Source organism: Gopherus flavomarginatus, chromosome 14, assembly GCF_025201925.1.
Source record: "Gopherus flavomarginatus isolate rGopFla2 chromosome 14, rGopFla2.mat.asm, whole genome shotgun sequence".
In the NCBI taxonomy this organism is placed as follows: Eukaryota; Metazoa; Chordata; order Testudines; family Testudinidae; genus Gopherus; species Gopherus flavomarginatus.
The window spans coordinates 25,609,808-25,625,642 of NC_066630.1; the positions used below are offsets into that span (position 1 = coordinate 25,609,808).

The window sequence follows — 15,835 nt, forward strand, 5'->3', positions numbered from 1 at the left end:
TCATGTGTACCCATTGAAGTCAATGGAGCTACACTGATTTACACCAGTTTAGAATCTGGACCATGAGGCAAATGTGTTCTGTATTGTTTTAATTATGGTTTACACAAGTGTTTATTAAGGTTGCACCTTTCTGACCACTGGTCATCAAAAGATAGCATGAATAAACCTGCAGCAAGCCTGTTTTCACCAAAAGAAGTGTGACAGGATCCCGCCCCCACCCTTTCCATTTCCCCCAATAGGATGCAACAGCATTTTCTTTTGTCAAGAAAAGGTTGACCTTAACAGCCCATCCTTTTCTCCTGCATGGGGAGAGGATCAACAGTGGTGCCTCCTTCCATCAACCATCCTTTGTTATTGATCACATTAGATAGTCATGGAGCAGGGACACCCTTGTGTGAGTCACATTTACAAGTTTGTATCCCATTGGTGTTTAAGATGCAAACACTGATAGGAGTGTTTCTCGAACCAATTATCTACATTGTTGGGGGGGGTATTGCTTTTCTTGTTTGTTTTTTGATTTGAGGGGAAGGAGAGGAGAGGAGACAAACATTTTGAAAGTAAATATGAGGGTTAAAAACTGGATATTTTCTGTTTAATATTCTCAAAATATTCGTACCAAGAAGTTTTTTCATCTCCCTTATGAAAATGATCCTAGCGATTATGTGTCTGGTATTCATGTAAAGCATGTTATGGCTTTTACTTCCTTTATCCAAGATAGACAACAACAGTGTTTCACTGAGATGATAATATGTAGCAGACCATGTGAAAAAGTTATTTGACAAGGTTAAACTGTCAGTTTGTATCAGAATACTTAGCTAGTACAATGATAGTTGTAGTAACACTATACTAGTTGAATAGTTTTGTATAACAACATAAATCAATTGTCTTTCCTTTCCCTTATGAAAGGAAGAATATTTTTGAACCATGGCTAGAAAGCAATGTAAAGAAAAGAGGACACTGCATATTCAAAAGCATCCTCTTTTGCAGAGAACTGCTGCATATTCTAACATTGTTTTGGCAGCCCTCTGCAGAAGGATGACCATGAAATTGCTAACAGTGCTGGAACCCAAAAATGTTTTAAAATTTACAACAGATGATAAGTAGCTTCTAAAAATCTCTCCTTAGACTGTTGGTAGTATCTGCTGAAATATCTTGTTTGTGCAATACACATTTGTAATTAACAGTTGCAGAATTTTAGAATATGTGAATCTTTAGCATTGACAGCATGTGTGCTAAGTGAGGCAGTCCTGTAGCCCTTCATTTACTGAAAATAGCAGAAAAGTCTTCCAAGGCCTAAACCAGCTGTGCATCCAAGTGGTAGATAAACTGGTGTTTTTATGGTTTGTTGTTTTTTTTTAAATCTTGGACAACATCATTTGACTCAGGTCCTTTTAGCACTTCAAGAAGTATTTGTTTGAATGGAGGTTTTTGAGTTTTAATTATAGCATCTCAGATAATGAAATGTGACAATATGAGCATGAAGAGTGAATCCTGACCTCATTGAATTCAAGGGGAGTTCTGCCATTGACTTCACTGGGGCTAGGGATTTTACCCTAAGGACCCAGACCTACCGTCAGATCCAGGCTGGTGGACCTTTGTACTCAAGCCCAGCCCTAAGTGACACACATTGTTTGGCAATAAACTGCTTTCATACATTTGTTTGTCAAAAATTGAAAGTTGGTAAACTTACATTTCTAATGTAAATATTGTATTTTACAACTTAAAATTCAAAAGATCCAAATGTGACCATTACATTCATGTATTGGAATAATTGGGACAAGTTGAAGGAATGTTTTGCTTTAAGGGCTTTATTTCAAGTAAAAGAGATTCTGTTATGTCAAAGTGGGTTATTCTCCCTAATTTTTGCTAAGTGTTGAGTTTTATTTGAGAGCCTCTGCCTTAATAAAATGAAGTTCAGTGTGATAACTGAAAGACAAGAATATTTGTTTTGTTTTTATAACTCTGATTGAGATGTAATGTGTTGGAAAGATCTTCTCTGTTTGCTTGTCTCATAAGGGAACCATATGGTCTCTTCAACTTAACCGTTAAAACTTCTGCTTTCACCGGTCTCTTTTATCGAATTGCTTTGGTTTAAGAAGTTATGGGAAATGTAATTAATGTTACATCTATGCTGTCTTAATTGAATAGTCCAAACAGTAGTTACTTGGAATGGAGAGCTAATGTTTTTGTAATATCAGATACTGTTCTCGCTGTTTAATTTCTGCCAACTGCATTTAATTCCTTTATTAATAATATGTTCATTATATTTATTTAAAAAATTAAATTTTATTCCTGATCTGGTGAAAATTATTGGCTTCTGATTCCTAGTTACCTTAAATTGCCTATGTAAAACAAGAGGGCTGATAGCTTTTCCAGTATTTGCTGCTCCAGAAATTTTTATATGTTACCTTTCCCCTGCACCTCAACTTAACTTTCATATTCTATTTATAGGGCTGCTCTTGGTCCATCATATTCGTGGATCTTGATGCCCATAATCGAAACAGACAAACTCTTTCCTCATTGCTACCCCGAGAATCAAGGTCTCATGTAAGTAGTTTGATGGAATTCAGGTTAACAGAATATAGAAAAAATAAATTGGTAGAAGCATAGTTCTTAGCTTTATTACCATTTTAATATCTTATTTAATAAAGAATATGAACTTGTTGGTTGGGAAGAAATTAGGTTCTGCTGTTTTAAATATTACAGCAGAATAGGAGCCATCTCTGCAGTAGAATTATCACGGCCAACCTCTCTTTAATTTAAGAATAATTAGGGCAAGGTGAAAACAGTGGCTTAAATAATTTAAAACAGAAAGACCGATTGGTCTATGAATAAACGAGGCCAAGAGTTGTTTAAAGGGCTTTGATGTTTTATGGGATGGTGTGCTTGTTTTCATTCACCTTGCTTACTGTATAGTGGCTGAAGTATCTGCAGTTTTATAAGGTTTTTTTTTGTTTCATAATAAACCCAAAGCCTAAGGTACTAAACTTCTAACTATTTTAATTTTGGATTTCGTCTGTAATAAGGTATATGAGTAGGGCCCTACCTAATTCATGGCCATGAAAAATGCGTCACGAACCGTGAAATCTGGTCTCCCCCCTTGAAATCTGGTCTTTTGTGTGCTTTTACCCTATAATATACAGATTTCATGCGGGAGACCAGCATTTCTCAAGTTGGAGGGCCTGACCCAAAAGGGAGTTGTGGGCGGGGGAATCACAGTATTGCCACTCTTACTTATGCGCTGCCTTCAGAACTGGGCAGCTGGAGAGTGGCAGCTGTTGGCTAGGTGCCCAGCTCTGAAGGCAGTACCCTGCCAACAGCAGCGCAGAAGTAAAGGTGGTAATCCCATACCATGCCACACTTAGTTCTGCACTGCTGCCTTCAGAGCTGGGCGTCTGGAGAGGTGGCGGCTGACTGAGGGCCCAGCTCTGCAGGCAGCAGCACAGAAGTAAGGGTGGCAATACCATACCATGCCATCCTTACTACTTTGCTGCTGCTGCTGGCGGTGGCTGTGCCTTCAGACCTGGGCTCCCAGCTAGTTCTGAAGTCAACTCCCAGGACTCTGGGTTGTCTTCTTCTTTAGGACTCAGCTGCTCCCTCTCTGTGACTTTTCCAGGGTCTGTTAAAGAATCTCTGGACAAATTGTTTCTCTGCTGTTCTGGGCAGTGCTTTGTTCTACATCAAAGGCTGTGCCGCTTCTCTAGTGGCTGAAAGGGGAACCTGAGCCCACTGTCTACTTCAGGTTCCAGCCCAGGGACCCTGTGCTCTTCAGCTATGGTCTACTCACTCCCAGACCTGTTTGTTACTTCCTTGGGTTCTGTCCTACTCCCTCCTTCTATTTTTTGGCATCTCTGGGTTTACCATTTGTCTAAGTTTCCTCTGCTCCCCGTGGCTTCTTTTGCTTCTTGCCAAATCCTATTATCTCCAACACACCTCTCTCCTGTCAAGGGTTGACTCCAGGCTACTCCCCCATTGTGTACTCAGCTTTTTAGCTTTATAGAAGCCCTGCCTGTTCATGCCCAGGTGAGCTTCATCCTTAATAAAGTGTTATTGATCCCTCGCTCCCCTCCAGGTGCAGCTCATGCAGTTATTTCCTCCTTTCCTCCCACTTTAAGGCAAGTTCATTTTTATTCTAGCTGAAGAAGACAGATTCCATACAAAGCTTTTAGGAAATTCTGGTTAACCGTATTTGTTCCTTAATCTTGCCAGCCTAGGTAATAAAGGTTCATGGTTGGTCTTGAAATTGGATCCCCAAATTACTGTATGTTCACTGGGTAGCTTAAAGGGTATTCCACCGCCACCACCACCACCAACACCAACACCAAAATAGAGATCTAGAATATATTCAGTATATACGCAGTGCAGGTTATCAGCTTAAAAGTAGGTCACATTTTGGGCCAAACAAGTTATCTGTATATCCTACTTTTCAGCACCTATTTCTCAACAAATATTTTAGCTAATTAACTAAATACACAATTTCTTCTCTAACCTTATGCCTTTTTATTGTTGGGATTTTTAAATCTTCTTGTATTATTTTCCAGGGTAGTTAAATGAGTACTCCAATACTATAATCTAAGTACAGAAAAGCTGTTTTATCTGCACTTCACCAACCAGAAAGCTCTATAAACTAGCATTTCTGATCTTCATCGAAACACCGGTTTATAATCCGGTTGGCTCAGGGCTAGGAGGGGGTGCAGAGTACAGGCTCTAGGAGAGAGTTTGGGTTCAGGAGGGGACTCAGAACAGAGAGTCAGGGTATGGGAGGAGGTGCGAGGTGCCGGATCCAAGGGACACTCAGCTTGGGCGGCTCCCCACAAGCGGCAACCTGTCGCGGGTACTCCTAGGCAGAGGCATGACAGGCGGTTCCTCACACTTCCCCGCCCACAGGCGCCACCCCCGCAGTTCCCATTGGCTGGAAACCACTGCTAATGGGAGCTGTGGGGGTGGCACCTGTGGGTGGAAGCAGTGCACAGAGCTGTCCTCCGTCTAGGAGCAGCCAGGACGGGTCATTGCTCCTGCACCCCAATCCACTGCCCCAAGCTCCTTTCCGTGACCCAAACCCCCAGCCCCGTACCTCCTCCTGCACCCAAACTCCCTCCCTCTTAGTTAACCACCATTTTTCATTTACTGGCACCCCCATTTCCCCAGATGCTGGATAAAACAGCTTTTCCTGTCAATAGTCTTTCTGCTTGTATTCTGATTTCATATTTCTTTGAATGGGTTAAGCTCTCTTTGATTATGCATGAAATAATTTATAAGAAATGAAGAGGAATTATTTGTTTTTTCTCTAGAACACTGATGCAGCACTTCTACCCTGCATTAGTTATCCTGCATTTGCTGTGGATGATGATGCTTTGTACAGTCAAACACTTGATAAAATTGTTAGAAAACTAAAAGGAAAATATGGGTTCAAACGATTTTTGAGAGATGGTTACAGAACATCACTGGAGGACAGAAATCGGCGTTACTATAAACCAGCAGAAATTAAGGTAATGGAATATGTTAATGGAACACGCAACATGCTTAGGGAGAAATTCTGCTCTTTGACCTGAACAGAGATTTGGAGTTTTAAGTATTTATATTCAGAACAGAATTTGACATGTTTTTGCTGATGTTTGCTGCTGCTTGTTATGATTTTCAGTTAATGCAGAGTTCTGCTCACTGCTGACTCCTCCAGGTATCCTGTGAGTTTTGTCAACAGCAGAATTTTTATTGAAAAATAGCTGCGTCCATTCTAATTATGTGCATTAAAATAGTGTGTTCATTATAGTTATATTTATGTCAGCTCTTCTTGTATAGTTTTCTCTTTTCAAGGATTTTATCTAGCTTTATAAGAGTGTCTTTCAGGTTGACACTGGTCATACCTAATCTGATTTTGGTGTATTTTCTTTTTAAATCAGATTCTTAAATGTTAGTTTGGCAATTATTTTTATGGGTCGGACTGGTCTTCCAAAAGTAGACCTATTCTTATTGACACAGCTACATTTGGCCTGCTTGTTGCTCTCCATCTATGATGGATTCTTCTAGGGAACTTCCCACTATCAGCGAGTTAATAGCTTTATCATGTCTGTTTTTTTCCAGTGATATCCCTTAGTGCTCGAAAATCAGGCCTGTGTAATAGGACACAAAATTAGACTTCCAGCAAGAGTCTAGAGAGACCATATTACCAAGCCAAAAAATTGAAAAATTTTATTTTCGCCCTGTAACCCTTACCCCAATAGAGGGGGGCGGGGAGGGATTCTCTCATTTTATATAATATGGAAGCAACATAATTGTGCTATACTTAAGACTGTTAAAGATTTATATAATCTCTCTAGAAATAATATAATCAAAATGCTTAAATACAGCTGTTTTTTATAAGAAGCTGGAAAGGACACATTTAAACAAGGTCTGTTAGTACTCAAGATGTCTTGAAAAACAGAAGCAAAACAATGAGTGGAAATGCTTGTACTGACACTGAGGGTCTTACCTTGGAATTACCTCTGCCTCTACCTCAGAGGGAGGGCCAGGAGGGCCATTTGGCCTGAACTGCAAGCTTAAATGGGGCCTCAAATTGAGACACTTCTTGTTGTTTTTTTGGCATTTGATAAGGTTCACAACTTGTTTTTATGCGCATCCCTGTCGGACCAAAATGTGACACACTCTCTCAGCTTGGAGATTCAAATTTAAGCAAATAAAAGATGTGATTTGGTAAAAGACATAGTGTTTTTGTTAATTGATATAGATTTTGTCATATTAAAGAGTTTTAAATGTTCATAAATATTAATAAAAATATATCGGTTCTGATGGCACAAGATTAGACCACGTGTCATTATTTATTTTTATTATGGCTAGGAGCCTCAAAAGCTGGAAGTGGCCTGGGCCTCTCTGAACCTCTGAGAGAGCCTGTGGCTCTGCCTTTGTGGTCTAATGCTGGCTTTACTTAAACTTTTACACTTAAGATTTATTTGATGTGGAGTCAAAACATTATATTATTTGTTCTAGATCATATCCTTCTCACATGATTGCAGTGAAAATGTGCGCTTCCAAGATTGAGAATGTTTCAGTACTTTTCTTTAGCAGGAAATGGAAAACGTCTGAGTTATTAGATTAGGCAGCACTGTGCAGTCCATTTTATAGAAGATGTGTTGTATCTTTTCATGTGCTGTTCTGAGAGAATGTTAAGTCAGCAGTTTAATCATTGATTTGTCTGATGATAAATGTACTTACATTTAAATTCAATGAACAGCTGGTTTCACATAACAAATAGGCAAGTTATTTATCACTTAATTTAATTTCACAGTTGGCTACAGTCTGAGTATATTAAAAATAATTTCACTATGTGTTTTGAGTATTAATGTCTATCAATAAAGGTTGTCTGAATTAAGTTTCCATTTTTCCTTCAAATACTTTCAGATGTACCTTAAATAAATAAATCTTCTGCTGAGAATATAATTTAGATTATGTAAGTTTATTGCTTGAATATGTTATAACATGTTAAAAGCACAGTAACTCTCCATGAAACAAGAAAAATGATCTGTATTTTAAAATGAAGCGCTAATGTACTAAAAAGAATAATTTGTATTCATTTTTATCCTCTGGTTTAAAAAGTATATTTGAATGCATTTCTTTTAAACTAAAATGTCAAATGTCTTTTTTTTTCTTTTCTTTTTAGCTGTTTGATGGGATTGAGTGTGAATTTCCTCTGTTTTTTATTTTCATGATGATTGATGGTAAGTATGGCTTGATACTAGTGTTTGGTAAAAACATTAGAGACTGGTTCTTAAAGTACAAAAATGAAATTATTTTCCTTCCCTGCAAGAGTCAACTGTAATTCAGTAATACAAATGTCTCATTGATAAGTCTGCCTCTTGAGTCAAATACAATGAATTATTTCAGATATTTAGAGTGAACTGTTTCTTTTTATAAAATCACAGATACAAATAGCAATCATTTGAGTTAATGATGCATAATGATTCAGAGACACAGTACACAATTCTAAAAGTTCAGATCCTGCTTCAGTCTTTAATTAAACCTGTGGGAGCTGTTTAGCCTTTCCTTCCCCAACAGTCACCTCCCTTAATCCATGGGCCCTAAGATGCCTACCGTTAATCTTCTTCCTTACCCTTGTCATCCATCATTCTTGATCTCCTTAGGTTATCAGGGACTCCACCATCACTTTTGATTCACTGCAGTGCCTGGATGTGTGTTTACTAGAACTGGTACCTCCCATTTTCTCTCTCAGTGGACCTGAGGTGCACCAAACTCCAGTGTGTGAAAGAGGTGAAAGTGGGGCTTCTAAAGAGCAGTATACAGGCAAGCTGGATTTTGCAGCAAATCTTTTAAAGAATGGGTGTGCTATGGTAAATGAAACAATGCGGGAGAGGAGAAATAAGCAACTCAGAGATCTCTTGGTGGCAGGAGAATACTAAAGTTTAATTTCTTTATAAGAGTCATGTAAGTTTAGGAGACATGTCAGAGAGGTTATTGGAATTGTTGAAGGTGTGAAGGAGAAACATGAAGTAAAGGAGGGAAGCAGAAGCTCTCATGGAGTTAGCCAAGGAAGTTTTGGAAAAGAGGGTTGAGTAGAGGTGATTTCAATAGAGTAGATCAGAACCTTCTAAAGTATTTTAGTTCAGTTTTGGTACAAGGATGTAGTTCTGGCAAGATTTCACAATGTCCACTTTCCCATCCTTAGTCTTGAATATTTTGAAGTTTGTAATTACACTGCTTGCAAAAGAAAGAGTGCAATTCATATACAGCTCCTGCCTTTTCTGTCATTCTAGACTTGGACTAAAATGCCTTGTTTCTGAGAAATGCCCTTTATTATCTGAGCAGTAGATAAGATTTTCTATTTTGGTTAGGTAGACTACGGTGTGAGGAGTGACAAGGATGCCAGTACACAAATGAACATTTCCTTTAGGAACAGGACATTTGCAGTTTTCACAAGGAAGCCTGCCAGATATGCTGCAAAGAAGGCTCTGATAGGTTCCCCTCACATGGAGCTTTAGAAAAGCAGAAAATGTTTACTGTTCTACTAACTATGAATGGGAATGGTTAAGGGAATGTTGTCTCTGTCACTTCTGTAAGCTGAAGGAAAAACTACGAATTTCATAGCTTTAAAAAACAGTTATAGCCTTTCCCAAAAGAAATCTGATGGGGTTCAACAAGGACAAGTGCAGAGTCCTGCACTTAGGAAGGAAGAATCCCATGCACTGCTACAGGCTGGGGACCGACTGGCTAAGCAGCAGTTCTGCAGAAAAGGACCTGGGGATTAAGTGGACAAGAAGCTGGATATGAGTCAGCAGTGTGCCCTTGTTGCCAAGAAGGCCAACGGCATATTGGGCTGTATTAGTAGGATCATTGCCAGCAGATCAAGGGAAGTGATTATTCCTCTCTATCCAGCACTGGGGAGGCCTCACCTGGAGTACTGTGTCCAGTTTTGGTCCCCCCATTACAGAAGGGGTGTGGACAAATTGGAGAGAGTCTAGTGGAAGGCAACGAAAATGATTAGGGGGCTGGGGCACATGACTTATGAGAAGAGGCTGAAGGAACTGGGCTTATTTAGTCTACAGAAGAGAAAAGTGAGGGGGGATTTGATAGCAGACTTCAACTACCTAAAGGGGGGTTCCAAAGAGGATGGAACTCAGCTGTTCTCAGTGGTGGCAGATAACAGAACAAGGAGCAATGGTCTCAAGTTGCAGTGGGGGAGGTCTAGGTTGGATTTTAAGAAACACCATTTCACTAGGAGGGTGATGAAGCACTGAAATGGGTTACCTAAGGAGATGGTGGAATCTCCATTCTTAGAGGTTTTTAAGGCTGAGCTTGACAAACCCCTGGCTGGGATGATTTAGTTGGTGTTAGTCCTGCTTTGAGCAGGGGATTGGACTAGATGACCTCCTGAGGTCTCTTCCAACCCTAATATTCTATGATTCTGATATCTTCATCTCCTTAAACAAAATAAATGTGAATTCAGCTGCCTCTGTGCATGTGTGCATTCAGAGTACTAATATCTGCTGCTTTCTTTTTTGTGATATGTTTGTCATCAAGATTAGGCTTCAAAAACCTCTGCTACAAAATGCAGTTGGACTGCTTGGTGTCTTCACCATAATGCCACTCTAAAAATAAGTTCTCTATTTGCATGTGGAAAAATTGCTATTCCAAATTGCTCATTGGTCTGTAATATTAAACTCATGTAGTGATGAAAACAACTGAGAGTTAATAATGAAAACAGAATATCCATGGCAGGCCAGAGAAACCTTCATCCAACTGCCACCCAGGAAAATATATATTGTTCCTTGTCCACTGGTTGTAAAATAAACAAATGAAGAAAATCAATGATCAAAGGAGGCAATGAGCTGAAAGACATGAAGTACACAAGTGTTTCAGATTTTGAATCAAATCTTATTACGTTATATCCCGATTTAATGGTAGAAGCCATAGTGGGATAAAACATTGATCAGAATAACCACCGCCATGAAAGAAAGTATACGTTTCTCAGTATGGGAGAAAAAAAATCTCTGAATCTCCAAATCCCTGCACCTAAAGTTAATACAAAATTTGCAATATGTAGAGAGAGACTAATAAAACTGGAAAGGGAAAATTAAATTTCAGAAGAAGGAGTGAATTACCCCTATCATGAATGCTCACTCTGTTGGATGTGGGTTGTCATCACATAACACCTCCTGTCCCCACTTATCTACAGGGGAAATGATTTCAGCAAAGGTACTCTGGGCTTTGTGGCTTGAGTGGAATAACAAAATATATTCAGTGGTAACAGAGATTTTTGCAGTCAGTCACTGATCATTTAAAAAAAATAAAACCGTCATCACAGTGGTGAAATTCCTCTCTGCCCTTCTAAAATAAGAATGACACATTTCCCAGCAAATATACACATCTACAATAATTATTTTTTTGCTTAAAGCATTTTGTTCTGTTATACTGTGAGGTAAGTTTTTCCAATATTTTATTGCTATACATGTCAGCTTTTCTGTTGTCTGTCAAATCGCAGCTTTCTAATGTTTGAAATTGGGAGGAGTAGGTGAGATTCTGAAAATTATGTATTCTGGAATTAGTTTTGCATTTTCTATTAACACTAATAGGAGCTGTCTCTTTAATTTCCCATACGTCACACTTATTATTTACCCTTTTCCAGATGTTGTTTAGTATAATTGACAACTGGATTTTCACTTCAGCTTGTGAGGATTTTTTTTTTTTTACTAACATCTGGTAATAGAAATAATTTGCAAATAAATGCTGTCAAAGTATTCCATTTCTTTGTCATGTCAACTCAGTGCTCAAAAGTATGTTGATGAGAGGTCACTGCTATATAGTCTCAATATGTTTTTTAACATACCCTTTTTCCTTGCACAAACCTTCACCTTCCAAGATTCGCAGTTTTGTTTTCCGTTGCATTTATTTCTCCTTAGTTCTTCTTATATATGCTGTATACTTAGCAATATTTCAAAGTATCTGGAAATATATTTGCTAAGATATTTTCTTGCCCTTTAGTATTACAAAACTGGGTGAAGAGGAAAAAACCTTCTAAATGGTGTGTTCAGAGAACCTCTCATCAACATTCTGTTACGAAGGTTGAGTTCTGTCTTCATTTCAAAGCCCTGGTCTAATTAGAGTAGCCAATTTGTTGCACACTGGTGTGCGTAAAACAGATTATGAGAAGAAATTTTAGAGTTTTTAGGAAAATGTAGATTAAAAACTTTATATGTTTAATAAAAATGTATTTATTTAATTTTTTCTAAGCATCTTATGATTTTTTTTTCAGTTCACCTGTTTTTTGGTGGACAATGTTTTCAGGACTCCCACTGTCACACACAGATATACTTTTTCAAGACTCAGTACAGGGTACTTTCCTTGTGAGGCCTTTCTCAGGATAAAATTATTTAGCAATTTTAATCTTTTGTGGATGAATCATAGAGTATAGAAGGGGATTGGACTAGACAGCCAGTTTTATTATTGGGAAGTACCATGCCTGTTTTCTGTTGTTCTCTGTGATTTTTGGAAACTACAGAAATCCTTCACGATAAGGGTATGAGGGGAACCTGATGCCAAAATGGAGGAGCATGTGTAATATGTTATGACAGTTTGAAAATTGCCTGTTACTATTCGTCAAAAAAGAATCAGCTTTAGAGCTCCAGAGTAGGACAGGTGTATATTAAAGGAGATTAGCACATCCCAAATTCCCTCCATCTTTCCTGGCTGGTAACCATCCCCAAGCCCCTTCAAGTCACAATTTTACCCCTTCCAGGTCAAGGGTAGTTGATTCCTCCCAACTTTGCTCTTGGTATTAAAGATACTGTGCCTTCATAAAATGTATTTAGGGATTTCCAAAGAATGTTATAGGATTTAGGCACTTGAATTCTTTTGAAATTTAATGGGAGTTGGCAACTAATTTTCAGGTATCTGAAAAGTGCATCCTAAAGACCTAGAACTTGTCCAGGAAAGACTGGATCGCTCAGAGCATGTACATTGGGATATAAAGTTTACTTTGAGAATACTAGTTCTCTAGCTTTACTATTGGGTGGCTGTTAAGAAACCTATGTGTAATGAGTCTGATTGCCTCATTCCACTTTTTAGAGGACACATATTGCATCATTTAAAAAAAAATCACAACTGGTACATCCAGCTTCCTTCTTGACAGTCTCAGCAAAGGTCAAGGAATATGGCTATAGAGACTTTACTACCATCTTGCCCTTAACCCTCCACCGTGAGGGATTTAGCAGATACTGTTACATTGATATAAGTCTTCCTCCATCTCAGTCCCCCATATAGACATTGTTATTCTGGTATAAGAGTGCCTTTATTTTAGCTTAAACTTCTTCTCAGCTGGTATAAACTAAATTGAAAAAAGACACTCATACTGAAATGGGTGCCAGCATGTGGGGGTTATACTATGTTGGTTTAAATTCACAGTTTAGGTTATACCCCAAAAAACTTTCCTGCATAGACAAGACCTTAGAGTGTTCCCTCCAGGTCAGGATTGAGACATATTAGCAGAGGATCATGGGGACACTTGCTTTGTCACTGCCTGTGCTATATCCATTCTGTGGATAACTCATTAGGGTCCAATCATCAAGGGTGTTAGTGTAGACCTTTTCATGATCGCTAAATTCACATGTTAGAAAAAAAAGTCCTTTATTTAATTGAAATTTTACTTGGTTATTTGTAGGAATTTTTAGAGGAAATCCACAACAAGTAAAGGAATATCAGGAGCTTCTGGATCATTTGCTTCAACACTCATCTGAAGGTACTATGCGATAGTAGTTTCAATTAATTGTAGGTTCCTTTGAGTTATCGGAATGTTTAAAGAGTATACTTAAGTTTTTTTCTAAATTTTATTGCAAATACTGTAGCAACAGAAGATCCAAGTAATGTGGAGAGAATATATTGTCATGAGAGTAATGCTTCACAGCACTTAATATAATATATAATATAAAATACCTGTATTATAATTTTCTTATAATTTATAATATAAAACCTAATTTATTTTTTCTGTAAAAACACATCTAATCAGAAAACGAGTTCATTATCTGGGAAAAGAATTGATGTTTAAATTCAAGGTTTACTCAGAAACCTCTCTTCTTTTTTTTCTTTTTTTTTTGGCTGTTTCATTATTTACAAAGATTACGATGATGACATTTGGAAAGTTTAGTTACTAATATTCCCAATGTCAGAATACTCCATTTTCAAGTAATTTTTATTATCTGTGAGTATTTTGCTCATTTCTAGACAGCATACATTTTTTGTTATCTATAAATAAATAGACATTATACTTTGCCCTGAATAGAATATTAAGAGACAGTACATTTGTCCAGTAAAGAAATAATGTAAAAAGTATGTTCAGGCATAAATAAAGTACTGTTTAATACAGCCCTCAGTTTGCAGTGCCTTGGAAGGATAACACACTGCTGGCAACCTTTCAGTTCAAACAGATAATCAGTGTATATTTTTTTCCATTTTAAATTCACTTCAGTTTTATAACAGAAATAGATTTATTTATTTACTTAATGTATTTATTTTAAAATTCCACAGGCTATCCTGTTGTACCCAAGTATTATTATGTGCCAGCTGACTTTGTTGAATTAGAAAAGAAAAATCCTGGTAGTCAGAAACGATTTCCAAGCAACAGTGGACGCGATGGAAAGTTTTTCTTGTGGGGACAGGCTCTGTACATCATTGCAAAACTCTTGGGTAAGATGAAATGGATAAAACTAGATTCAAACCATGTTAATCACACATCTGACTGCTAGTAATAAAATATTTTTTCTTGTCAACATTTTTTTAAACCAATACACATATCCAGATTTAAGTTTTGAATGGACTCGGGATAGTTATTTCTGGGGGGGTGTATATGTGTATGTATATATGTAAAAATCAGTCACTACCTCTGCTTTGATAAATATGTGGAGTTAAGTTCTATAACAACCTTCCAAGGGCAGTAGTGGGGACAAAAAATCTAACTGGCTTCAAGACTGAGCTTGATAAGTTTATGGAGGGTATGGTAAGATGGGACTGCCTACAATGGCAGTGAATGCCTGTGTTTTCCCATGTTACTTCATGTGTGAAACACCCTGTCAGCTTTTAAAGTTTCAAACTTTCCTCTGATTCCCCCCCGTCCCCAAATGCACTTTTCTGTCTTTCAGCCAATAACCTTTGCTTTCACACCCCTGCCAGCGTTATAACATATCATACTCCACTCTAATACATTAAAATTATATTCTGTACCAGTAGCTCAGTGGGGGGGAGGGGTATCTTAGTGGTTTGAGCATTGGCCTGCTAAACCCAGGGTTGTGAGTTCAGTTCTTAAGGGGGCCATTTAGGGATCTGGGGCAAAAATCTGTCTGGGGATTGGTCCTGCTTTGAGCAGGGGGTTGGACTACATGACCTCTTGAGGTCCCTTCCAACCTTGATATTTTATGATGAATAAAACCTGAAGGTTGTACAATTAAGCACTCAAAACAGGAAATGCCAGATTTAAGGTTTATTGTGCCAATGACTGCCCTAACCTCCAAACTGCTGAGAAGGTTAGGTCACCACTTAGAACTCCATAATGATTAAACTAATTAGTTATTTTCATTGAGAAAATGTTCATTGCTGGTAAATCACCTGAAATACAAAGTCAAGGATCCCATGAGAGAATAAAGTTTGGGAATAAAGAAAAAAGAGTGGGGGATATTCATAAGAATTAAGTTCTATCAACTTTCAAACACTTTTCAATATTGGCCTGTGCATTAGTAGAGATGGCACTTTTTCACAAAGTAGACCTCTTCATAGAGGGTTGGTCTTGTGGACACATTTCTTCATAACTTGCCAGTTATGATCCTGTATGCAGCATCCTTCTGACCAGAGCTGAAGAGTGTATGTGACTCCTCCTAGTGAAGCAATAAGCCTGCTAGCCAGGGGGAGACTATACTTGTATCACACACACCCCCTTTCTACCCACCAGGCCATGTTTGCTGCAAATTAAGTGAATAAAGGAGTTGTGTACTGTTTATTGTGTAGTAATATTTAATTGTAATATTAGCAGTCAATTTTGTACTTAATGTTTTAGATGCCATTTCCTACTAAGATTGGTCAGATAGCTGGAAGAAGTAGATATTGAATATATTTGATTAATTCTAATGGTATTGATCTAATAGGTTTGCTAAATAGTATTTGATTGGCTCTGTAGCTGATGAATACTGGTAAAATATATCAAACGAAATATTTGCCAAGTGCTGTTTGACCAGCTCTACTTGCTACATCCCCTTCCTTCTGTTTTACCTTCTTTCCCTTCCTGTTGTTACTTTCCTTTTTCTGTCCTAAAATTAATCATGTTGAATCATTTCCTAAGTTATCA

General features: G+C 37.9%; 1 protein-coding gene across 6 annotated transcripts in view; it reads left to right on the forward strand.

Moving 5' to 3' along the window:
- The window catches only part of PHKB (phosphorylase kinase regulatory subunit beta), a 207,471-nt gene that overhangs the window by 99,369 nt on the left and 92,267 nt on the right, over positions 1 to 15,835 (forward strand). For all 6 annotated transcript variants that reach the window (XM_050923042.1, XM_050923041.1, XM_050923039.1 and 3 more), the window contains 5 exons: positions 2,452 to 2,547; positions 5,292 to 5,489; positions 7,655 to 7,712; positions 13,166 to 13,243; positions 14,029 to 14,187. In XM_050923042.1, coding sequence (XP_050778999.1) covers positions 2,452 to 2,547; positions 5,292 to 5,489; positions 7,655 to 7,712; positions 13,166 to 13,243; positions 14,029 to 14,187 — 589 coding nt within the window. The remainder of the gene's footprint in view (positions 1 to 2,451; positions 2,548 to 5,291; positions 5,490 to 7,654; positions 7,713 to 13,165; positions 13,244 to 14,028; positions 14,188 to 15,835) is intronic.